The sequence below is a fragment of the Rattus rattus genome, chromosome 3, assembly GCF_011064425.1.
Source record: "Rattus rattus isolate New Zealand chromosome 3, Rrattus_CSIRO_v1, whole genome shotgun sequence".
NCBI classification, from domain to species: Eukaryota; Metazoa; Chordata; class Mammalia; order Rodentia; family Muridae; genus Rattus; species Rattus rattus.
Window position 1 is genome coordinate 105,101,009 of NC_046156.1, and position 27,114 is coordinate 105,128,122.

At 37.1% G+C, this 27,114-nt stretch overlaps 1 protein-coding gene across 1 annotated transcript in view; it reads right to left on the minus strand.

The window, feature by feature from the left end:
* LOC116895871 (rho GTPase-activating protein 20-like) overlaps nucleotides 1-20,563 on the minus strand; it is a 31,747-nt gene extending 11,184 nt beyond the window's left edge. Inside the window, 13 exon segments of the mRNA XM_032896970.1 lie at nucleotides 1,476-1,564; nucleotides 3,055-3,295; nucleotides 5,623-5,742; nucleotides 5,744-5,809; nucleotides 6,913-7,020; nucleotides 9,443-9,601; nucleotides 10,838-10,977; nucleotides 11,882-12,020; nucleotides 13,727-13,888; nucleotides 14,144-14,313; nucleotides 16,041-16,220; nucleotides 20,199-20,262; nucleotides 20,531-20,563. Of these exon segments, the coding sequence (XP_032752861.1) occupies nucleotides 1,476-1,564; nucleotides 3,055-3,295; nucleotides 5,623-5,742; nucleotides 5,744-5,809; nucleotides 6,913-7,020; nucleotides 9,443-9,601; nucleotides 10,838-10,977; nucleotides 11,882-12,020; nucleotides 13,727-13,888; nucleotides 14,144-14,313; nucleotides 16,041-16,220; nucleotides 20,199-20,262; nucleotides 20,531-20,563 (1,671 nt within the window).
* Nucleotides 20,564-27,114: the final 6,551 nt, after the last annotated feature.

Genomic DNA, 27,114 nt, shown 5'->3' on the forward strand with positions numbered 1-27,114 from the left:
AAAACAAAACATTTTACTACTATGCAGGTATTATGTTAAAATATACAAAGAACCAATGTTCCCATAAATCCACATGACAGTTCTGTGTCAAGAGATTTTCTTCATCTGAATTCCCTTCTAGAACTTCTGTGTAGTTCCTTAGCTATGTGTAATTCTCATTCAGGTTTTCTTCAAATAATTATGTATTTGTCAACATTTGAGCTAACCCACAATTACCACTACATGGAAAGAAAGAGTCAAATATAACTATTGACTATTGTTTAGTAAAAATCAAGATTAAAAAAATAAGGAAAACAGACATGATGTGTGTATGGGAGACATTGGCTTTCTGTTCTTTGAATAAACTGGCAAATACACATCTTGCTTTTCTGTTGTTGTTATCTTTTCATATAAGCCACCCCTTCCATAGTACAATAGCAAAAGTGAAGGCCCTGAACCAATTGGAGATAACAGTGGTGGCTCACTGAGTTCTGTCTATTTAATCATAGTGCTTTTTTGTGAGGACAGATATTCACTTCAAGTTATTTTTTATCATATGATTTGACCATTAAATTCGTGTCTGATATATCATGATTTTCTTCAAACTGGAGACTAACTCTCATTAAGTATCAGCATCTGTGATAAAATCTTAGACTGGTGTGAACACTCAACCAGAGGAGAAACACATTCTGACAAGCTGTACTTCAAGGCACTGAAACTTAATGATATCATTTAAGAGTTATAACATTTTGAAAGGACATTGGAGGTCAGAGTGAAACTCCTTCATTTTCAGAGCAGAGATGGTAGAACAATGCATTTTAATAATTTGTTCAAGGTCATTTTAGCTTTTATTGGATAGAAATTACATATTTTTATTCAGTTCCCTGAGTCTTATCTGAATAATGGTGTTTCTCAAAAAGATTTGCAGTCTTGCATAAGATTATTCATCACTGAAATGAGGACTTTATCCCATAAAGAAATTAAATAAACTGGTAATTAAGAGACACAGCTGAGAGATGAAAGACTCCAAACTTTCCCTCCACACTCTTTACAGCTCAGGTGTAATTTTCCTGTGAGACACATTAGGAATGAGTGTGCATTCCACTGCCTTGGTGAGACTATTGACCTAAACCACCTGCCCATCTGTAAGCACACTGCATGATGTGGCATGGGCATGTGAACACACACATGCATGCAAACATAGAAGCATGCAAGCATATGCAGACACATGCATACGTGCACATTTGCACAGGCATGCACACAGACACATGAGTAAGTTCACACCCAAAAACATGCTCATGAATACATAGACACAAACACATGTGCATGGGAACGAACCAATAAACCAAGAAACAAATAAATAAATGTAACTTCAACTTCTTTATATGCAGTCAGTTGCTGAGCAGTGTGGGCCCTATGTCTAGGTGCTGTGGAATCAAGAATCAATGCCTTCCTGTTTGTGTCATTCATCATTGTGTACATTAATCAGCTCTCACCTCTCTCATCTTAAAGTGAGGAGAGAAGTAAAGATCATGTGATTCTTTAGGTAATTTCTGAGTAATTTTGTGGGACTTCTTTTCATTATCTAGATAGGAAATGTTAGAACTTTGAAAAGAAAAAGACATGAAAATTCAGAAATGACAGCGGGTAGGATAAGCTGATGTATGTAGAAAGACCTTTCATAGTTCCTAGCAGTTAAATCTTTGTTTTGTTTCAGTGTCATAACAAGTTTAATAATAGTGGAAGGTTTAATAGAGGTCATGTGTCTAACATCAGTAAGATGGACATTCTATCCACCACCACATCCCACAAAGAAGTGACCTGATTACATCTGAGCAGGCACAGAAGGATAAATGGCAAAGGCAGGAAAAGCAAACTGTTATGGTAAATGAAATTCAGTGCATATAGGTATAATTTTGTCATTGAAATAAAAGCAAGAACATTGCCATTATTTCTTCTGCACATTATCCATTCACTCTCAGCCTATGCCTGTTTTTAAAGAAAATACCAAAGTAATTTTGACCTGTGGTGAAGTTCCTATTTTGTCATTACTTCCTTGGAAGCTCTGAAGAATGTCTTTCTGAGGACAGCTATGTTGGAAAGTTGCACTGATGGAGCTCAGCAACACGGGGTGGCAGCAGAGAGAGGGACTTCCATCACCAGATTCCTTTCAAAAGACTTTATTTTCAACTTGGAGAACAGAAACATTTAGATACTGTATTTTGGAATCTCTACTCACAGAAAGATTACTCTTCATGGGAATACAGTCGCCTGGAGAAGAAAGAACACTACATTTGAAGCACGGAATCTCTGTGCATTGAGCACTGAGAAGTAGGCTTAGATACTTAGGCAAACTGAAAAGTTTTTACCTATTTTTGTTTCTTATGTCTTACTTATAAAATACATGAGAAATACCAACATATGTACTCACTCATAAATACTACTTAAGTTAACAATATATCTTAGTTTGAATGGTGTTACTTGTTAAATCAGGTATGTTTTAGCCTCTTTATTATTCTTCACATATGTGTTGTAGTGGATCCTGTGCAACTTAATATTTATACCAAATGCTAAGCATTTGGCAAGATTATCTCTCAAATGAAATTAAACAAACAGGGTTTTTGGACAAGGATAGCAATGCTTGTTGGGACATGGTATAATATCATAGTATTTTAATGGATTTTTAATCAAATAATTGTTTCTAAGTTATCTTTTCAAAAATAATTTCATATATAAGATATCCTATATAACTTATAGACCATGGGAAGAAAGGTCAGAAGTATTGCAGGTAATATTCTGGAATGCTTACAGGAGCTAAATAAGGGATACCTCTGTCATAATACATGTATGTATATACATATATGTAATTATGTATATATGGGTGTGTCTGGATATATACATAGGAATACATGAATATATTCATATAGAGTTTAAAATTTTGTTTAAAACCTTTCCTATACTCTGACATGAACTATGTGACCCAATGCTGTGCTGATATTTAAAAATTTATGAAATCAGGGAATATCATCCTTTCATTCATTTGATGAGTTGATGACTTATTAAAACTTCTCTTACCTGTAGGAGCTTCCTCCTCAGGAGCATCAGATGAAATATTTAATTCTTTAGTATTAACATTTGAGGTCTTCACACTGTGGTCATCTATGGTTTCAATCATAAGCATTGCTTTGCCAGGAGTGTTTAATGTAGCAGAAGGCATGTTGACGTCATAAGACTTCTGATTATCTTCATAAAATATATTATCTTTTTCTCCAAATATCTCTTGAAAGTTGTCAATCATGATTTGTATAATGGACATCTGTTACACCACAAGGCAAAAACAAGATCCTCTCTCATTTCATATAGTTTACAAAATTGAAGTCATTAAAAACTTGAAATCCAAAACGATGAGGAAAATAGCAGTTAGCATGAGCAGATATGAACCTGTGAAGTGAAGTCTGTGTCTGAAATGGAAACTCTTAAGTTCTTTGCAACTTACTAAACAGTTAAAATTTCATACATATTGCAAAGAATGAAGGGATCTTAAAGCAAAGTAATATTTCAGAACTGATATGCTGCCAGGAAACTATGAGTGAATCAAAGTAAGGACTTCAAATGTTTCTTGAATTGTTGACTTTTTGTGGGGAAAAGTTGGAGTTTCATTGTGAATGTTTGAATGGATGCCAGTCTAATTCTAAGCATCACAGTATAGGATTCCATCCTTGTGACGACTTTTGGGGGTTTACTTGGCTTGGTTTTCCTGGAGGAAGTATGTCATTGCTTAGAATTTAAGTTTAGAAGCCAGGTGCCATTGCAGTGTGCCCTCTATGCTTCATGTTTGCTTCCTAAAAGGAGAGCCATCAGGTCTCTGCTCCCTGTTTGGTTGTCCTTCCTTCCTGTAATCATTACTCCTCTGTCATGATTTTGAAGGATTGTAATCCCTCTAGCTCTCTAAGTCCCAAATAAACACATAATTCAATAAGTTGCACTGGTCCTTGTGTTTCTTTAAAGCAATAGAAAAATGACTGAACCCCCAGTGAACAGGATTGTTGGGGGGAGTGTGGTAATGGGGGTAGGATGGGGAGGGGAACACCCATATAAAAGGGGAGGGGAAGGGTTAGGGGAATGTTGGCCTGGAAACCTGGAAAGGGAATAACAGTTGTAAAGTAAATAAGAAATACCCAATTTAATAAGGATGGAGAAATAAAAAAAGAAAAATGAGAGAAGAAGTTTGTGAGAAAGGGTATCGTAGTTGATACAATGTCCCCATTAGATTTGCCTATTATATAGGGAAGTCTAAGATATATTGATTAACAATGAAATTTGTAAGGCCCATATCTCCACGATTGTGCCACCCTTGAGCTATTGGTCAAAGAAAGATATGAGGTGCAGGGCAATTGGCAGAACACCTACTCAACTCCTGTTTCACTTCTTGCCTCCAGGTTCCTGCCCTGGTCCACTTTCTGCCATGGCATTTCTCAGTATTTAACTGGTAACTAGAAGTGTATCATCAAGAGTAACCTGTCCTCCATAAGTTGCTTTTCAAGTGTTTTATTACAGCGATGGTGGTAAATTAAGACACTTTCTAAATTGGACGAGCTTTTCCCTGGGCTATCCTATGCCATTGTGTGTGACATGATCATGACTTCCTTCCTGCGGACCTTATTTCTGGAAATGATTAGGAAAAATATATGCTTGCTTTCTTTTCTTTTTATTGCTATTGTTTTTGTAATCTATCTTTTTCCTTTTCAAAGTGCATGTTCTTCACTGATTCTCTGTGACTTTCTCCTCATGCAACCCCAAAACACTCATTTTCCTATCTTTCCATATATGCCCACTCCCAATTAACTTCCACCCAAAATTTTAAAAAATAAAAATTTCATAAAGTTTTAAATTAAAATTAAACTGAGGGAGTGGGGGATTTGAAAGAAGAGATTTGGAGGAGGTTATTGCAATCAGGATATAAAGTAAATAAATAAATTAATAAAATTTAATGAATATGGGTTTACAGTAAAACTATGAGCTACAGAAAACCTGAGGTAAATAAGATTGTACCTGAAATATTGTAAACACACAATTTTCCATATAAGTAAAAGTACTGCTAAAATAATACAAAGTATATTATATAACATACACTAGACTTTTATGATTATTCATTCTATCATATACTGTAATTGTGTGTAATCATATAATTGTATGCACCTATATAATTAAATGCAATGTGCTTTGATATGAGAAGCAGTGTAGCTGGGGTGAATATTTCTAGATTATAATAATCTCACCACTAAGAAAAACAACTATCATGTACTCCTAAGTACATCTACAATAGAAAAAAATCAAACAAAACACTAGGTAATTGGGATTTCTTTCAACGACACGGTAGCCTTCTTGAACTACCACTAAATTCAGTATCTAAAAATAAAAAAGAAAATGACAAGAAAGAACCAAAAAGAAATGATTCAATTACATCAAACTACACTAAAAATTCCCCTTCCCAATCCTTCCTGAAATAGATCAGTGCATCTCCCACACCAGAAGAATTCAATTCTCCACTGTCCCTTAATATCTGTAATCTTTCTGAGGTATTCCCAATTCCTGAATTACAATGAGGACTTTGTTCCCACAGGGAAAAATCAGACTCCTTACCTTCTTTGAGAGATCCCTCCCAAATAAGATCTTGTAAGTCGGATTCCATAAAACATGAGGTGCTATGCGAACAGACAAGACAAAGCTGTCTAAATGGTTCGCAGAAGTGGTTTTAATTTTTTTGTAGAACATGGATGAGTTGCTTAAGCAAAACATAGTTTGGCTTTGGCATCTTCAAAAGGATACTATACAAATAAATAGGAGAATTTTACTGATGGTCCTACAAGTAATGTTACTTACAAAACTCTAAATTTAAAGAAAAATTGTGTGAAAATGTTTTGTAGACTAGTTCACTGGATAGTCAGAATTCAAAATAAGTAAGAATATACAGTCAAAGTATTGCCTAAAATCTATTCTGCAAATCACTTCTCCCTATAGAATTATGGGAAAATTTTAAAAATTATGTATGAATTTGTGTGTACTACAACTATGACTGTTAACCACAGAACCCAGAGGAAGGTATCAGGATCCCTGGTATTAGAGAGAATGAAGATTGAGGCAGGCCATGTCTGTTCTGTGTATGGAAACATCCAGTGTTGTTGAACAGTGAAACATCTTTCCAGCCACCATCGGAACACATTAAATATCTAATACAGTATGAATCCATGTAACACTCTTGTGACACTGTAGAACATAAGGATCAAAAAGCACACTAGTGATCATATACAATGCAGTTATAAAAGCTTCTGCTACAGGCATGGTAGAGATGTTGTGATCCTGGGTAGCAATGTAACCTCAAAGCTTCTGATACCTAGGAAATATTTCTATGACGTGTCATACCGAAAAATGATTCAAAGAAGTCAAAGCTATTCCTGACCTAGACTTGTCTAGGTAGTTATACTTGAGAAACACTAACTTAGAAATAGGTTCTAAGTTAGGTTCATGTTCTAATCAATGACATATATTTAACATGTGAAATATTCACAATACCGTGATAAGAGGATGCAAATAACCCACAGGCATTATACACATATACTTATTTAGTTTCACACAGGAAATCAAAGCAACAGTCAAGGCTGACCTGCACACAACATGTTACGTAGGCTCTCTTGTAACCCATGACAGTTATAATGTAGAAGACTCTCAAGTTGTGGGAATACAGACATGATTCAACACTCTAGCTTGAGAAATGCGCATGTTTATAAGGTGACTATACGTGTCTGAGCAAAGGAAACCTCTTGGCATGGGACATCATACCAGTTTTCAATCTATAAACACAACCCTTTGTACCTTAAAAATGCACTGTTTCTATATTAGTGCAGTTCCCCAAATGTTACTCTATCATTAGCTTTGGATGGCTGAAATTTTTCCAACAAGAGTTCCTTCACCTGGGATGCTAAGCCAATTTACATATAAATCACAAGAAAGTAAGTTTCCTTCAATGTTTCAAATAAAGTCCTTTTTTTTTAATGAAAAGAAAACAGAAAGTAATGGTGAATGTATATTGTAGAATGTACTTGAGAAATATTTTTGTTTAAAATTAGCAGTTTAGACCTGTGATTCTCAACTTGTGTATCATGATCCTTTTGGGGGGTCACATATTATATATCCTCCACATCAGATATTCCATAAATTTCAGATTATAATTCATAACAGTAGCAAAATTATAGTTATCAAATAATAGCAAAATGTGTCATGTTTAGTGACGACCATAGCTTCACTATATTAAAGTTACAGGATTAGGGAGACTGACAACCACTGGTTGAGACCCTACTTCCTCAAGAGATTTTCTACCCGACAACTACCCAGAACCTTGGCTCAAAAGTAGAACTTACAGGCAAGAACTCATGTGTTCTTACCTAGACCTAGAATCAAAGAAGCAAATTTCTGGCTACAGTATCATTGAAATGAACCTATTCTGTTCAAATTGCCTTTCCTGGCCTGCAGTTCACTCAACTACCCATAATCAGTGAACTGCACTCCACTTCACAGCCTGAACCTCTGTCTGACTCAAAGGAGGCTAACTCCTCTGTGGGACATCCAGACAGGAGCTCTCTAAATAGCTTCACCCAAAAACTGACTGAACCAGACAAGGAGACCCACAGATAAACATTGGATGAAGCTCAGTGACTACTAGGGAAGAGTCGCGGAAAGGATTCATGGTCCTGAGAAGACAGGTATTCCACAGGAAGACCAACAGAATCAACAAAAATGGAACATTGGGAGCTACAAGGACTGACCACCAACCAAAAGGCATAGAGAAGGTGCATCATGACTTATGGCACATGTGTGGGAAATGTACAACTCAGCCTCCATGTGGATCCCCCAGTATGTAGAGTGTCTGTGGAAAGCCTTCACCAACTGGACTCTGTAGGATAAATGTACTAATTCTGAAGAGAGTTCATGTGCCAGGAAGTGAGGATAAACCAGGGGGCCCTAACCAACACAGAGGAGAAGGGAAGAGACTCTGTGAAGGGTGATGAGGTAGGGACAGCACTCAAGATTTAGAAAGAGTAAATAATTAAATAAATAATTAAATAGGAAAAATAATTAAAAATCTGTAAAAAAAAAAGAAAGAAAAAAATTGCAGCAACTATATGAAAAAGAAATCAAGAAAATTAACAAATACCAAAGTACTATTCCAGAAAAAAGTAACCATCAAAAAATGGCAGCGTCAGTAAATATCTCATTCTGATTGTATAATCTGGTGAATCTGTACTTCCTTTCATATAATATACAAGTGCACCTCTGCTTACAGGTCCACTTTGAATAGTTTTCGACTTTCTTCAGCATCCTGTTTTTTATGTCAGATCTCCCAGTTTTATATCCATTCCTTTTAATGTGTAAATATTCAACTATTTAAATTAATTGTAAGCAGCAGCTTGTTGGAAGGATAGAAAAGTGTCTTTGTTCATGAAGTACCACAGTTAACTTTCATGTTTTACCAAGGACTGCAAATCAGAAAAATGGAAGATTGTCTGTTTTTCATGAACATTTAAATTGCTATGAATACACATGGACCCTTCAGTTACTGATCTTCACTTTCCTCCCCATGAGGTGTCCAGATTTCTGGCAATGAGTGCCAGATGCCCTTGTCAGGCTCTCTGGCCAAAGAGGGACAATTCAGTAATTTTGCCTAACGTTATTAAGCATGTGTACTCTCAGAGCACTATCTTTTCTCTTGAGGTCTGGGCCATAGCTCCACAGTCTACTGAGAGGCAAGCTCAGATCATGGCTCAAATAAAAATAAAGCAATGATATTTGCTCCAGAGTTACTGCTGCTCACAGGTAAGTTAAGCATGGAAGATTATTTTGTTAAAGGTTAGGCTAATTTTTCATTATTTGAGAATTAGGATGGCGATAATTGGCAAAAATGAGGGTGCTGTTTTATTTATTTACTCTTGGTAGAGATGGAAAACAATTTCATGTATTTACTGGACAGAGTGCAACATCCAGCTCTCTCATAACCTATTAAAATCTGTCATGGACTAGCTCTTTTGTACTGTTGTTATTTATGAGGAATACTTTTGGTCAGTATGATTTGAGATATGTGTTTGTTAAATGCACATTTACTGCTATTATTACTTGCCCTGCTATTACTCACATGGTACAGTCAGAGGTGACGGCAGTGGGAACATTTGTATTGCCAAACCAAATTGCATCTGATATTTGAGGAAGTTAATTCTAACAGATGATGTTTACCTGTGACTTTATGATGAATCTTTGAGATTCTCAGACTTTTACCTACCTTGCCTCTTACCAAGAGGTCATGTGTCTATAGTTCTAGGAAACTGTCATCATCATGTAATCTCAAGGACAGGAACCACAAATATATCTCCAGAGGGATGCTGAATGTTGGTGATGCAAAAACATTCCTTACCTTTACGACAGAAGCAACTGTGAGTACGGATTCCTCTTTTAAGTTAATATGTTTTCCAGTGTTAACCTTTTCCCTAAGGGACCAGTGTGATTTTTCTGATAGAATTCTGAATATGTGATCTGAATATTGTCCTTTTTCCTCAATTACGGACAACATATCCTGTGTAGGATAAGGATAATCTTGTATTATTAGAGATCTACACACCTGAAGCACAAATATGTCTTTTATTGTGAACCTGAGCAAAGGCAATTTTGGAATGCCGAGCTACAACTTAGAAGACTAAAAGAGACCTCGAACTTTTTTGTTTTAGCTTCCAAATATATTTTCTTCCCTAATCCATTTTCCCCAATTTGAAACATCAGGGTTTTGTTGGACTCAGATAATCGTCAGCACTGAATCACACTTCTGTTCCAAAGCATTGTGGTGAATGGTCCTCTCTCATTTTTCTTTTCTAATATTAATATCTTCCTAAGCATGCCATTCTAAGTTACTATTGGGATATTTCTCTTTGAGAGATCACATCGCTATTTTACTTCCTGTTTCTCTTGGCCTCTTTTATGAATCTGAACATCCTAAACTTAGGAGACCTTTAATTCCTTCTTATGTGACTTAATTCCAACTATCTATGCCTAAAAATGCTGTCCCATTTAACAACCCAGGTAAATTTCAATCTTTCTTCCCTGATTTCACAATGTAAATATGATGACCATAAACATATTTACTCCCTATTTTCAATTGGTTACATGTTTATAATCATTGTTAACAGAAAATTCTGTTATAAAATACCATGTGTGGAACATGAAAAACTTGCTCACATGCAGCATAAATTCCTGGCAGAGACATAGGGCTAAAATAGATGCTGGATAGTAAATGAAAATAGTAGCTGGAAATCTAGTAGCTTACTTAAAACAGACTAAATCATATTATGTGGAGTTTACATATAGTCCATTAGGATTAAAATATTAGTATATAGCTAAGAACAATGTGAATATTTAATTCAGTGATAATATCAAATCAAGGTCTACAGATATTTTTAACTATAATATTGAGCAACCTCAGTTAAGGTAGAGTCTAGCATAATTTGGAGGCATAATGCTGTAGAAATAATTAATAGTTGGGGAATCAGCGGGGTACCTCCATAAATCCATTTCGTTCAACATGCTTGTTCATTTGGGTGTTTGCTGAAATCAGTGCAGAACATAGGAATACAACTTCTTTTCTGTTTTTTACATTTTTATTTAAATTATATGACTCAAACATCATTGGGATTTATTTCTATTTTCATGAATAGCTTATCTATAGATTCATCCGGTTGATGTAATAATTTACTTAAAACAAAGCTTCCCAGAAATTATGTGAAATAGGAGAGCTGTAAAAATCCAAAATGAAACTCACAAGTATCACAGCAGGCACATTAACGTCTTGGAGAATATTGGGGGAAGAATTCCCAAATTCTTTTTTGGTTTGTGGTGTTGGTGAATGTTGAATAGGTTCTGGTTGAGTTGTGTACTCATTTCCTTCACCTTTCTCTGAGGCTACGAAAGAAGGGAAATCATTTGCTGTAATTGAAGTCACTTAGCCCTTGAATGCCCTTTTCATTTTATAGCCTGCATGCCTTGTACATCATCACAAATACACAGAAAATAACTAATCAGTATCATAACATTTAATAATAAGATTGCTTTATAAGGGACTGTATATATAATTGCATATGGGCCAAATTTCTGGTATAAAAATTAAAGTCTTCTGTTTGCCTTGAAAGCTATGCGTATAGGTATTAGAATAAAGCATTAATATATTACCAGTCTTTGACTCCCCTGTGACTTTTTTGACTGAAAAGCCATGGACAACTGTAAACTAACAGTAGAATAACTTGCCTGATTTCATTTCTATTACAGCCCTTCAGTTTCCTGCCCTGAACTGTGAGCTCAAATCTGATATTATTCAGTCTATGTTGCCAATATGGGTATATTAAGCTATTACTCTAGGACTTGCATATGAGAAAAGCATTGTGGCACATTCCTTTTTTCCAAGATTATTCCAAGACAGAGCCCAGGGGATCTTTGTGTGTTTGAGGTCAGCCTGGTCTTTAAGGTAAGTTTGAGGACAGCCAAAGCTTTTACATAGAGAAAACCCAATTTGGTACTGAATTGCTATTCTGAGAATCTATGTTAATAATCTATCACTGTAAGTATCATTTCTTTACATATGCTTAATTACTAATCTCATTTCTGGTATTAACCTCTAAGATAAACTCAGGACCAGTGACAAAATTTACCAAACTTTGGAGGCAAATTTGAACACTAGGCTAATATATGCCCAGGTGAAGTTTCCCTTCACGTGACTTAGTAAATTCTTCATTGCTGTTTGTTGTAGTTCATGTTTTCTGTGCTTAAAGATTCTAAGTTTTAGTTATGGCAGTAGAACAACTCTACACACCTAGAATGCCCTCATATAGAAGTGGAGCAGCTGCACTTCTCGGCAGTTCCTCAAAATCAGGGGTGCATGTCCTCTCATCGGGGCAGCTGCTGAGTCCATGTTCTGTTTCCTCCATGATCCCATTGCTAGATGGAGGATTCTGGGACCACAGGAAGCTCAAGAAGAAGGATGACCAAAATGTGGATGCTCCCACTCCTTCTTAAAAGGGGAAAAAATGTCCATAGGAGGGGATATGGAAGCCACGTTAAGAGTAGTGACTGAAGGAATGGCCATTCAGAGCCTGACCCATATGTGGCCCATATATATTCAGCCACCCAAAGTAGTTAAGATTGATGAAACTAAAAATCGCATGCTGAAAGGGACCAGATATAGATCCTTCCTGAGACACACATCCAGAGCATGTCCAATACAGAGGTCAGTGCTAGCAGTAAATTATTGAACTGAGAACAGGATTCTGTTTAGGGAAATTAGAGGAAGGATTGAAAGAGCTAAAGGGGCTTGCAACCCCCTAAGAACAACAATGTCAACCAACCAGAACTTCCAGGGACTAAACCACTACCGAAAGAATATACATGGACTGAACCAGTGCTCCAACTGTATATATAGCAGAGAATAGACTTGTTGGGGCACCAGTGGAAGGGGAAGCCCTTGATCCTGCCAAGGGTGAACCTACAGTACAGGGGCGTGCTGGGGGATTGTGGTAATGGGGGTGGATGTAGGGAATACCCGTATGGGGGAGTGGGAGGGAATGGGGGTTTATGGACAGGAAACCAGGAAAGGGAATAACATTTGAAATGTAAGTAAAGAAATTTATCTGAAAAAACAAAAGAGTCAGAAAGACAGTACATCAGAGAATTAGGATATCAGCCTTGCGACTGAGCCTCCAAGAAATGTGAGGGAGACTTCACTTTTGATAGTCAAGCAATCAAACAATGCAAACAATAATGGTAAAAATTTCTGAACAAAACAACATTCATCATATTAACACTAACTGGGAATGAGAAAATATCGTGAAGACAAACTATTAGATGAAGAATTCCATGCACATAAATACTACAAAATGTGAGAAAATTAGTGTTTCCTAAATGGAACGCTCTAATTTGTAAGCAAATCACAGTTAGTTAGCTCAGAAATACTCCATATACTTCCAAGGATAATGGACTTATCAGGTTGTTTTAACATATTTATGTACTCATTTTTAACTACATAATAATAAAAGTAAAGGAAAATGGGCCATGTATTTTAGCAGAAGTCGGAGATCCAGATGGAAACAAACTTAGAGCAAGGGAAAGGAGTGAAATGATGTAATTGAATGCTAATTTTAAATAAAGAGAAAATACCATCTTCTGGTGCTGAAGGTATGGCAGAGTGATTACATATACCTGTTTCACAGCCATGAAGATCTGCATTCGATACCATTATTTCTGAGATAGAGTCAAGCAGGTCATGAGAGCCTACTTGGTATGTGTAGCAAAGAGATCCATGAGGGAATCCCATACTCTATATTGAGGAATGACGAAGAATGAAGAACACAGGTAGTCAAATGCATCTGACTACGCATGCATACCAGGTGACACTTGTGTTCATGTATAAAGTGACCCCCCACGTCCCCCATGAAAAAAAATCAAATGAAAGAACTTAGTTACATTACTGCTCATTCTGACCAGATTTTGGGTTGAATCCCTATTTCTTATGCTGTGAATAGCAGAAGAACTTTTGAGATTACCAGATTTCTCTCATATGGTCAAAGGTATCTAAGGTCACTCGAGGGAATGCATGATGAAGGAAACCTCTAATGTAGACTCAGAGAAATCATGGGCTTGGATGACAAAGGACTTTCCTTACCTTTAAGATCCAGGCTACCACATGCACCGATTGATGATATATATCCACATTTTCCCCACTGTCCAACCTCTCCTTTACAGTTTTGCATAATGTTCCATTGGGAGTTAATAAAAATATACTGTCTGTTGTAGGTCCTTTATCTTTTATTCTGGACAGCATGTCCTGAGAGGAAGAAAGGGAAATATCTGTCAGGCTTCATGCAGCACAGAGCACTATTGGCTCCTTGAGAACCAGACCAAGTGTGCACTGGTGCAATGCAAGTGCTGGCATGGACACAGAGGACCTCAAGCTAGTTTTGTGCCTCAATCTTTTGTTGTACACTTCCTATCCTAATGTTAGCCCTGAAAGATCAGGCAACACTTACTTTTTAATTAGGTTTTCCTTAGGAGAGCCCAAAAGGAATCATGTGAGACCTACCAGAATTATGGTGGGCAGTATGCCATCATGACAAATCAAGCTCAAATCTTTCCCAAAAAGTTTTTCTCTCTTATTAATTCTTGGGAACGTGTTTTCGTGGTTGTGGTGGGGCACAAAGCCCCCATGGAAACATGATGTTGTATAAGATTTACTAGGTCTTTCCTTTGCATCTAAGGAGGAGATGACATCATCATTACCTGGAATAGTGTAGTTCATATTTCCCCTTTAGAAAACCAAATTTCTATTGCATAATGTCCCAGTTGGAATGGGGTAGTCATCCTGTAGTGTCTATATATTTTTCTTCCCTATACTCTATACTGTTATTCATCTTAGAGATGTCTCTAAGACATGATCTAGTAGGAATTCTCACAAGATGCTTTCTAAGTTACACTGCATCATAAGATACTTGGTATCTAATTGGAAGGGATCCCTGAACTATGTACAGGTAGTGTCTTCAGTAGTCATATCCGTTTTCAGAGTCACCCTCAATTTTATTTACAGCTGATCAATCAATTTTCTATATTCTTCATATGTCATAGTGAAGATCTTCCCATTCTTAGTTTTCTTGTTAAGCTTTGAGAAGAACCACTGTTAAATTTCTCTCATCAGCACTTTGTCCCTTTCATGAGACCATATCCATGACTATTTTGTCAAACTCTGCACCCTGGTTCCAGTAGTGTAAGTTCAAATCTGATCAAAGTTTCTTTTTCTCTTCTCAGACTTCTTTAGGAAAATAGGACCATAATGAATATTTATATATATTACTTAAAACAAAAGAATTAAAAGTAAACAAAGGAGTCTTGTAACAAAGTATAAAATAGCCATTCTCCATGTAATATAGTGGCTATTTGTCTAAAACAAAATATTCAGGCCTGAAAATACAAATAATATGATACAGACATGATACAGAATGAAGGCAATGTATGAGTTTGTGTGTGTATGCATGTTTTCAGGTCCACATGTATTAAAGAATATATGTATATATGTATATATATATGTGTGTGTGTGTGTGTGTGTTTTCAAGCATATATATATGTGTACATACAAACAATACTTTTAGAAAAACATGAACTTAAATGCTATAGAAGGGGTATGAAGGAGTAAAGGGGAAAATAATGAAATATAGTGGCTATTTGTCTAAAACAAAAAATTCAGGGCTGAAAACACAAGTAACACCATACAGATTGAACGTGATGAGTGAGTTGGTGTGTATATACATGTTTTCATGTTCACATGTATTCTAGCATGTGTGTGTGTGCACATATATACATACAAATATGTTTATCGAAAAACAAGAACTTAAAAGCAATAGAGGGGTATGCAAGAGTAAAGGGGAAAATAATGAAATTTTGCCATTATTTGGAAAAAAAAAACCCAGAAATTAAGTACGAGTTCCATTTGAAATCCAGATGCAGGTGTAAAAGACAAAAATATGTGTGCTTTCATGGAAATGAATTGAGATTAGAATCTCAACTAGGAGACTACGGTTACTTATACTCTAGTTGGAAACAGATTATTTTCAATTCTCTACATATGACTTTTCTGTGTCTGTAATTCAATAGTTTAAATGCACTCTTTAGATACTTTTCTGCTTTGGTCCTGAAACACATGTAATCATATTCTAGTGGAACAAAAGATGTGTGCACACATTTATGTCCATATTGTGCCTTAGCATACCAGCTTATTTTGACTATCTCTTTGGAACAAATGGAATGTTTTCCCTATAACCTTGATATCAGAATATAGAAGTGTCAAACTGTACCTAGGACATATTGTTTAGTTTTTGGTATGTTATCTATAGTGCCCCTCCCATGAGAGAAATGACAACGTGTATTGATATTTCATGCGAAATTGAAATGGGAAGTGCGATGGTAATGAAGGAAGGTGGAGGACTCACCTTGCTGCTGGCTTCCAGCTGAGTCTCTGGGCTTTAATATGAACTGCCCTCCTGTATCCCAGCTTTGGTTTTCCATAAACAGCCCAGGCAAGGGGGGGAAAGCCATGAAAACTTTTGAGTTCGATTTACTGAGGTTATTTTGAACGTTGGTCATTATAATGTCATATGGATACTCGTGGCCTATGAGAAGAAAATAAGAGGAGTTGAAACTGATAATAACGAGTGTAAGCAACCTTTCCAATGGGATTAGGCAAGCAATGCTCTATTTCATGACTCATTCCTCTTCTGGACAATAGAGACTGTGCATCCTAAGCATAGGGAGACTGACAGGGATATTGTGACAAAGTAAGTTTCTGTACGCTGACAATTCTGAAATCGAGGAGAAAAATGTCAATTTATCATTTTATTTAGATAAATATATAGAGCACTCTGTATGACAGACTTCTGCTGTGTTCTACTCTGACTATATTGAGACCTCCCTGTTGAAGTCTTGATATCAATTGGATTTTTACATCATAAGAAACTTACTTTCCTTGACTAGTTTTTTATCAATGTAACTATTTCCCACAGCATGCATGCATGCATGCATATATATATATATATATATATATATATATATATATTCATACGGTTTGGAGACTAGTACTATATAAGTAATTCTATTAGCTATGTCAACCCCTTCTCTGTCCAAACTTTTTTGGGGATGCCACAATGATAAAGAGTCTATTTCCATTCATAGTACGAGTACACAGTATGTTTAATCAGTGAATTGTAATGGCCTCTGCTCATCCAGTCACTGTTCTCCTTGACAATGGTCAGGTTGATGCTGTATGCTATGAAAAACACATGAGGCTTTTTGGACCCTCAATAGTTCCTTCTTAGTACTGTATTTGGGGCATGAACCTGAGAGAATGTGTCCTAGTGGTGAATCAGGATGAAGTTGTATGCAATAGACAACTTTCCAAGATATTTTATAATCTGTGGGTTAAGAAGAGTCACCAGAGGCAAGTACCCAATCACAAAACTGGATGAAACCAAACATATTTCTCCATAAAGGCATATGAACAACCATTGAAGTAAACTCTCCCCTATCTGCTGGACCTAGAAAGGGCACAAAAACACATTCAAAGAACAATTCAGTGTCTTTAAGAAAACTGAGATGCCCCAACATATAACAAAGACACGTGCTCCACTATGTTCATCGCAGCCTTATTTATAATGACCAGAAGCTGGAAGGAACCAAGATGCCCTTCAACAGAGGAATGGATACAGAAAATGTGGTACATCTACACAATGGAATATTACTCAGCTGTCAAAAACAGTGACTTTATGAAATTCATAGGCAAATGGAGGAAACTGGAGATATCATCCTGTGTGAGGTAACCCAATCACAGAAAAACACACATGCTATGCACTCATTGATAAGTGGCTATTAGCCCAAATGCTTGAATTACCCTAGATGCACAGAACACATGAAACTCAAGAAGGATGACCAAAATGTGAATGCTTCACTTCTTCTTTAAAAGGGGAACAAGAATACCCTTGGCAGGGAATAGAGAGGAAAAGATTAAAACAGAGACAGGAGGAACACCCATTCAGAGCCTGCCCCACATGTGGCCCATACATATACAGCCACCCAATTAGACAAGATGGATGAAGCAAAGAAGTGCAGACCGACAGGAGCCGGATGTAGATCGATCCTGAGAGACACAGCCAGAATACAGCAAATACAGAGGCGAATGTCAGCAGCAAACCACTGAACTGAGAATAGGACCCCCGTTGAAGGAATCAGAGAAAGAACTGGAAGAGCTTGAAGGGGCTCGAGACCCCACATGTACAACAATGCCAAGCAACCAGAGCTTCCAGGGACTAAGCCACTACCTAAAGACTATACATGGACTGACCCTGGACTCTGACCTCATAGGTAGCAATGAATATCCTAGTAAGAGCACCAGTGGAAGGGGAAGCCCTGGGTCCTGCTAAGACTGAACCCCTAGTGAATGTGCTTGTTGGGGAGGAGGGTGGTAATGGGGGGAGAATGGGGAGGGGAACACCCATATAGAAGGGTAGGGGGAGGAGTTAGGGGGATGTTGGCCCGGAAACCAGGAAAGGGAATAACAATCGAAATGTAAATAATAAATATTCAATTTAATTAAGAAAAAAAGAAAAAAAAAAGAAAATTGAGATCACAAGACTTTGTGTGAGTGTGTGTGTGTCTATGTGTGTGTCTGTGTGTGTGTGTGTGTGTGTGTGTGTGTGTCTCACAAGCAGTAAGACTAATTCCTTTCTCACAACACCATTTTTAGATCGTTTGGACAATACAAAATAGGAATTATATCCAGGTGCTTAAGGTGCTCTCCCTGTTTTATGTTATTTACTCTCTAATGAAATATTAGAGCATATGTGCTGTGTTGTGGATATGGTTTCCTAGGAAGTATGAAACCATGGATTTGTCCATTTCTGATGTATCAGCAATATGATTAAAGACTTGGTTTGCCTTTTCTTCTGACAAAGATACAATGTCAGTGCTAAAATCAGAGCAAGATTTACAGCAACATTGAAATGAAAGGACTCCAGATCCCTCCAAAGGATCAATATGGGAAAATCTAGACATGACTGATACATACTTGCGGATGGACTGTGGGTTGAAATACACATTCAAAATGATGTTTAGAAATGAAACGGGAAAGTTAAGTTCCTGAGATTTCTGAAGCCTCATCATGAATTAAAATGTTATCAAGGTGATACATTTCACTCAGTGAATTCACTGTACAATGTGCCACTCAGCATTTGTCTTTTCACTGACTCGGGTGAACCTTATACAAAGTGAAAAGCCCGGATGATGCTGGCACATGTCTGTGTTTTCTGTGTTCATTTACTTAGGACAGTGAGAGTGGAGAGTTGCTTACCATCCTGGACTAAGTAGCAATACACTGTTGCATAAAGGGAAATAAAGTCTAGTGTGTGGGCTGCGTTTTCACTGCTTATTATCTAGTATATTAAAACACTGAAAATAAATATTGAAGAAAAATAACAGGAGTCCAGCTTCAGATTCCTTCAATTAAACAGGAATATCTTCACGGATTCTTTTCATGATACATGAGAGCATTTTGAATAACTATGTTCTCTGATCTCCAAAGATATTGTTACTGTCACTTCTCTGAATGTCATTTTTTGCATTAGAACCTCACCTTTTCTTTAGTTTTTAAAAGATCACATCTGAAAATATACTTGATGATCTCAGAATTTTAAATCGTATTCAAATGGAAATGATCATTTTATTACTATTATTTATTTAGCAATTACTTAGTGAGAAATAAAAAAATGCAGCAGGAAAAGTAGCAGGTCAGCCAGGATGTCTCTGAAATTCTGAATACGATCTGTCATTCAGTGGGGGAGGCTGGTCATAGGGAGATGTGAATGCAGATTTCACATGGATTCAGAGATTTGTCTACATTCACAGTTTCATTACAAAACAGAATCACAGTTTGGAATAAGCAGAATCCCTTTTAAAGTTGCCGAATTTCTTACTACTTATGAGAAATCTTCACACACACACACACACACACAGACACACACACACACACACGTATTGTGAACACAGTTTCCTTACAAACACTGAATTGTTCTTTGAATGTGTTTGTTTTAATTTTAGACTTGTTCTTGTTTGTAGATGTTTTGCTCCAATGTATATCATGTACAATATTGAACCTGATTCTTGTGCAGGTCATATTGGGTATGTGATCCCCTGACACTGGAGCGATGGATTGCAATGAGCTATTATGTGGATGTTTGGAATCATTGAGATATTTCTTTGGCTAGTAGCATTTTCTGTAGTGATTACCAACTGATTTTTCAGTTATTTCTTTCAGAAACAATATATCCAGAAAATTATTTTGTTTTTCTTCCTACAAAAATTACGTTTCTCAAGTGAAAAACACTTTATTTTTGTCAGATCTCAGTTTCTTTCAATATGAGATATTGTCATGTGCTTAAAGTCTATGTTAAATTTATTAATTAGGGATTTAATGAATGAAATATTTAGATATTTTGTTTTAGTGTATATTCAAATTTAAGACTAAATGGTGAAAATATTAAGCTTTCAGGGTTAGACCAGTGAACTCAGTTAGTCCTTCCTTAGATTTCCCTGTTACTTACCTTAGAGTGCTCTTGGAGCTTCCTCGTGGCCAGGACAAAACCATAGCTGGTAATCTTCAATGTTCTGGGAATCAAAAAGAACCAACTGTCACAAATAATCTGACAATAGAGTCCTTGAAGAATCCAGTGATTTTATTTACTTAAAATTTCTAGCTGTCTAGCAAGGAAATCATTAGGACAAGTATTAATGTTATGTCTTCTGATCACCAGTTATAGCCACCTGGACTGATTTCAGGAGAAAAACCTTGGGTACTTACCTGTCCTCTCTGAAGGACCCTTGGTCTATTAATCCACAGTAGAATAAGAAATTGCATTCAGCCATCAACACTCACCAAGTCCAATATTAGAAAGTTACTCACATACATCTCTCCAGTCTGTCAGTGGAATACTGAAACTGATTTGACATGAGCAGACATCCTAGTACCCAGACAGTCATATACTCACAGTGATTATGATGCCTTGATAAAAGGAACATTTGAAAGATATGATTACTTTGGCAACAGTGAAAAAATAGACAAAAAAAAGAGAGGCTTTGAGGATGCCTAGGAGTACACACAATCTTTGCTTTCATTCAGAGAGATCCAGTCTGTGGAGAGGATGAAGATGTGTCTAACCTGGAAAATAGGCCAGATACTGGAAAGATGTTCCACAACATAATTATTGCACATGGAGTAATAGATCCATTTGAAATAGTCATATAAACAGAACATTCTGTTGAAATAGTTAGCTGCTGGGACAGCATATGATGACAGGGACTACCGGCAGTAGGCCGGGATGGAGACATCTCAGTAGCCCGCAGTAGCTCTTTGTAAAAACTGGTTGTTTCCATTTCCCTAACCTTATCCTTGGACAAGGGCTGTATAGATTTCATTTGTGTGTGACTGCCTTTCAGTTGGCCTTGGTGTGAATAATTATTCTATTATATCTGACTTTCCTACTTCTTTTTCCTTCTGCTCTGGTGATTTCTGTGAAACTAGATGTTCCTTGATGTTATGATTCTTAAACAATTGAAAATTGAGGCATAGGGCCACAGCATAGCACAGCACAGCCCTAATGGCCCAGGTGCATGCTGTGTGTTCTCATCTTGGAAACAATCTAGTAACTGCACAATGGTAGTTCCAGATTAATGCTTTACTTGCAAAGAAACTTTATAGAAATTATTAGAAAATGAATTAGAGCCAACATTGGGATATTAGAAAGGAAAACATTATTGAAGTTAGGAAATAATTTTTACATAACATTTGAGAGTGGTTCCTGGATAAGGAGGTATAGACTATATAAAATTATGGGCCACATTCCCTTCTCCCCCTTGGGAGAGAGAGCTCAATGCCCGGACAGGTGGGCACTCCTGGGACTGCAGAGCGGGAGAGACCACCAATACTGCCCACCCCTGCCCACATCCATGGCAAAGAGGAAACTGTATAGGGCCTCTGGAAACTGGAAAAAAGGGGCACTCAAGCGGCAAGGTCCCCTGCTGTCCAGACACCACCCAGACCTGAAGGGACCCCATCAAAAACTCCCTGCACCCAAATCCCGTGGGAGGGAGAGCTAAATCTTCAGAGGGGCAGACACGCCTGGGAAGCCAGAAGAGATTACATTCTGCCACATTTCTTACTCCAGAGGAAAATACCTAACCATCTGGGAACCTGGTGCACGGGGGCCCTGGGAAAAGGCAGTGCAGACCCTCCTAGTTGCCACCCTCACAGAAAGCTCAAAAGCAGCTACCCAGGAGCCACTTCAGCCACAGAACCACAGGTAAGACCAACTTTTCTGCTCCAAGCGACCTGGCTGGTGGACTCAGGACAGGAACAGCTGAAGACCAGTATACAGGATAAACTACACGCCCGAAAGCAGAACACTCTGTTCCCATAACTGGCTGAAAGAAAACAGGAAAACAGGTCAGCAGCACTCCTGACACACTGGCTTATAGGATGATCTGGCCACTGTCAGAAATAGCAGAACAAGGTAACACCAGATAATCTGATGGACAGAGGCAAGCGCAGGAAATGAAGCAACAGAAACCAAGACTACATGGAACCATCGGAGCCCAATTCTCCCACCAAAGCAAACACTGAATATCCAAACACACCAGAAAAGCAAGATCTAGATTTAAAATCACATTTGACCATGATGCTGGAGAACTTCAAGAAAGACATAAAGAACTCCCTTAGAGAAATGCAGGAAAAAACACAAATAAACAAGTAGAAGCCTATAGAGAGGAATCACAAAAATCCCTGAGAGAATTCCAGGAAAACACAATCAAACAGATGAAGGAATTAAAAATTGAAATAGAAGCAATAAAGAAAGCACAAAGGGAGACAATCCTCGATATAGAAAACCAAAGGAAGAGACAAGGAGCCACAGATACAAGCATCATCAATGGAATACAAGAGCTAGAAGAGAGAATCTCAGGGGCAGAAGATACCATAGAAAACATTGACACAACTGTCAAAGATAATGTAAAATGGAAAAAGCTCATAACCCAAAACATACAGGAAATCCAGGACTCAATGAGAAGATGAAACCTAAGGATAATAGGTATAGAAGAGAGTGAAGACTCACAGCTCAAAGGACCAGTAAATATCTTCAACAAAATCATAGAAGAAAATTTCCATAACCTAAAGAAAGAGATGCCCATAAACATACAAGAAGCTTACAGAACTCCAAATAGATTAGACCAGAAAAGAAAATCCTCCCATCACATAATAGTCAAAACACCAAATGCACAAAACAAAGAAAGAATATTAAAAGCAGTAAGGGGAAAAGGTAAAGTAACATATAAAGGCAGATCTATCAGAATCACACCGGACTTCTCACCAGAGACTATGAAAGCCAGAAGATCCTGGACAGATGTCATACAGACCCTAAGAGAACACAAATGCCAGCCCAGGCTACTGTATCCAGCAAAACTCTCAATTAACATAGATGGAGAAACCAAGATATTCCATGACAAAACCAAATTTACACAATATCTTTCTACAAATCCAGCACTACAAAGGATAATAAATGGCAAAGCCCAACATAAGGAGGCAAGCTACCCCCTAGAAAAGCAAGAAACTAATTGTCTTGGAAACAAAACAAAGAGAAGAAAAGCACAGAAACATAATCTCACATCCAAATACAAATATAACAGGAAGCAGCAATCACTATTCCTTAATATCTCTCAACATCAGTGAACTGGAATACTATGAAAAGACCTAATCTAAGAATAATAGGTATAGAAGAAAGTGAAGAGTCCAATCTCCTAGGGTCAGAAAGAAATTCTCAACAAAACCTAAACCACACAAAGACCCAACAAAGAAAGAGAACTTCAAACCAATTTCCCTTATGAATATCGACACAAAAATACTCAATATAATTCTGGCAAACCGAATCCAAGAGATCAAAACAATCATCCACTATGATCAAGTAGGCTTCATCCCAGGCATGCAGGGATGGTTTAATATACGGAAAACCATCAATGTAATCCATTATATAAACAAACTGAAAGAACAAAACCACATGATCATTTCATTAGATGCTGAGAAAGCATTTGACAAAATTCAACACCCCTTCATGATAAATGTCCTGGAAAGAATAGGAATTCAAGACCCATATCTAAATATAGTAAAAACCATATACAGCAAACCAGTAGCTAACATTAAACTAAATGGAGAGAAACTTGAAACAATTCCACTAAAATCAGGGACTAGACAAGGCTGCCCACTCTCTCCCTACTTATTCAATATAGTCCTTAAAGTTCTAGCCAGAGCAATCAGACAACAAAAGGAGATCAAGGTGATACAGATTGGAAAAGAAGAAGTCAAAATAACACTATTTGCAGATGCTATGATAGTATATTTAAGTGATCCCAAAAGTTCCACCAGAGAACTACTAAACCTGATAAACACCTTCAGCAAAGTGGCTGGGTATAAAATTAACTCAAATAAATCAGTAGCCTTCCTCTACACAAAAGAGAAACAAGCCAAGAAAGAAATTAGGGAAATGACACCCTTCATAATAGTCTCAAATAATATAAAATACCTCCGTGTGACTTTAACCAAGCAAGTGAAAGATCTGTATTATAAGAACTTCAAGCCTCTGAAGAAAGAAATTGAAGAAGATCTCAGAAAATGGAAAGATCTCTCATGCTCATGGATTGGCAGGATTAATATAGTAAAAATGGCCATTTTATCAAAAGCAATCTACAAATTCAATGCAATCCCCTCAAAATACCAATCCTATTCTTTAGAGAGTTAGAAAGAGCAATTTGCAAATTCATCTGGAATAACCAAAAACCCAGGAGAGCTAAAACTATCCTCAACAATAAAAGGACTTCAGGGGGAATCACTATCCCTGAACTCAAGCAATATTACAGAGCAATAGTGATAAAAACTGCATGGTATTGGTACAGAGACAGACAGATAGACCAGTGGAATAGAATTGAAGACCCAGAAATGAACCCACACACCTATGGTCACTTGATTTTTGACAAAGGAGCCAAAACCATCCAATGGAAAAAAGATAGCATTTTCAGCAAATGGTGCTGGTTCAACTGGAGGTCAGCATGTAGGATAATGCAGATCGATCCATGCTTATCACCCTGTACAAAGCTTAAGTCCAAGTGGATCAAGGAACTCCACATCAAACCAGATACACTCAAACTAATAGAAGGAAAAGTGGGGAAGCATCTCGAACACATGGGTACTGGAGAAAATTTCTTGAACAAAACACCAGTGGCTCATGCTCTAAGATCAAGAATCAACAAATGGGATCTCATAAAACTGCAAAGCTTCTGTAAGGAAAAGGACACTGTGGTTAGGACAAAACGGCAACCAACAGATTGGGAAAAGATCTTTACCAATCCTACAACAGATAGAGGGCTTATATCCAAAATATACAAAGAACTCAAGAAGTTAGACTGCAGGGAGACAAATAATCCTATTAAAAATGGGGTTCAGAGCCAAACAAAGAATTCACAGCTGGGGAATGCCTAATGGCTGAGTAACACCTAAAGAAATGTTGAACATCTTTAGTCATAAGGGAAATGCAAATCAAAACAACCCTGAGATTCTACCTCACACCAGTGAGAATGGCTAAGATGAAAAACTCAGGTGACAGCAGATGCTGGGGAGGATGTGGAGAAAGAGGAACACTCCTCCATTGTTGGTGGGATTGCAGACTGGTACAACCATTCTGGAAATCAGTCTGGAGGTTCCTCAGAAAATTAGACATTGAACTGCCTCAGGATCCAGCTATACCTTTCTTGGGCATATACCCAAAAGATGCCCCAACATATAACAAAGACACGTGCTCCACTATGTTCATCGCAGCCTTATTTATAATAGCCAGAAGCTGGAAAGAACCCAGATGCCCTTCAACAGAGGAATGGATACAGAAAATGTGGTACATCTACACAATGGGATACTACTCAGCTATCAAAAACAATGACTTCATGAAATTCATAGGCAAATGGATGGATCTGGAAAATGAGCAAATGAGAGAGCGAGTCTGAGAACAAATGTTAGAGTGACTGAGAGAGCATGAGAAGAGCATGTGAAGAGTGAGTGGAGAGAGAATGTGAGATGTGTATGAAGATTGTGTGTGTGAGTAAAAGGAGAGTGCATGTGGTGTGTGAGATATGTGTGAGGTGTGTATGAAGACTGAGTGTGAGAATGAAAGGTAATGAACAGACATGTACATGAGTGTGGCAGTTCAAGGAAAGAAAAGCACAATAGAAAAAAAGCAGAGTGAGCAAGAGAATGCACAGTGTGCAGTCTGAAGCTGAGAGAAAGAGAGAGAGAGAGAGAGAGAGAGAGAGAGAGAGAGAGAGAGAGAGAGAGAGAGAGCATTTTTAGAAAACCATGTGTTTGAAGATTTCTTCCCTTAATTTTGTTCAAACTATGAGGTCAAGAGGCTTACATGTATGGCCTCATGGTTGCAGCAACCAGGCATTCCCCATCGTGCTTTTACAGTCTATCTGGAACCAACAAACAAGAGGACACCTGCTTCTCATATTTTAAATATTTTATTTTGAGAACGTCTCACTTTATAGTCCACACATCCTGCAAAGTTTCAACACTCATTAGTCAGCTTTAACAATGCTAGAATTACTAGTATGTGCCTGTCCATCTGCCTCCTTTTTAAGTTTATTGCTATTCTTTCCCCAGATTCAAATATCAGGATAAATAATTCATTTTTTAAAATGGGTCTAAAACTTTTGTCAAAACAAATTGAGAAATGTGTGGGGAAGTGTCCACCAAACCTCAACCACAGCAGAGGAAAAAATAACTTGCGATAATGAAGTATGCATAATTATTTTGTAAAAAAAAAAAGAAGTAAAAAATCCTATTTTATTTTTGTACAAAAAAAGGCAAACTAAAGTATAGCCTCCCATAGTAAGGAATGATTGTTGCATATACTCACAGGTTAGTAGACACAACCAAACCATCATTAAATAAGGAGAGATATCTTTTATTCATTTTCTTGCCATGTGTGAGTTCCACAGGGCTTTGGCACAGCAGCAAGGTTCTCTGTTTTTCCCCCAACTCTTCCTTCACACGGGTTTCCATATAGAAAAAAAACATGAATACTCCTGGTACAGGTCTCCACCTAAGAGAACAAAAACACAGTGGATAAGTTATAAGATCAGTGTTGATACTAAATTTTAAAGGGTTCATGATATTAAAACACAGTAAATAAAGCTGAAAGAGACGATCTGAGTCATACCACAGCAAAATTTATAGTGATAACAGATAGTATAGTATATATGTGTATAAAATCAAAAATATAAAAGTGTGATATTAAAAGAAAATTGTAATTATCAACATATTATATTCTAATGAAAAAGATAGTAAGATATTAAAAACAACAAGTTAAAATTTTAGACTGCTTTTTTTTTCTCCATCTTTATTAAATTGGGTATTTCTTATTTACA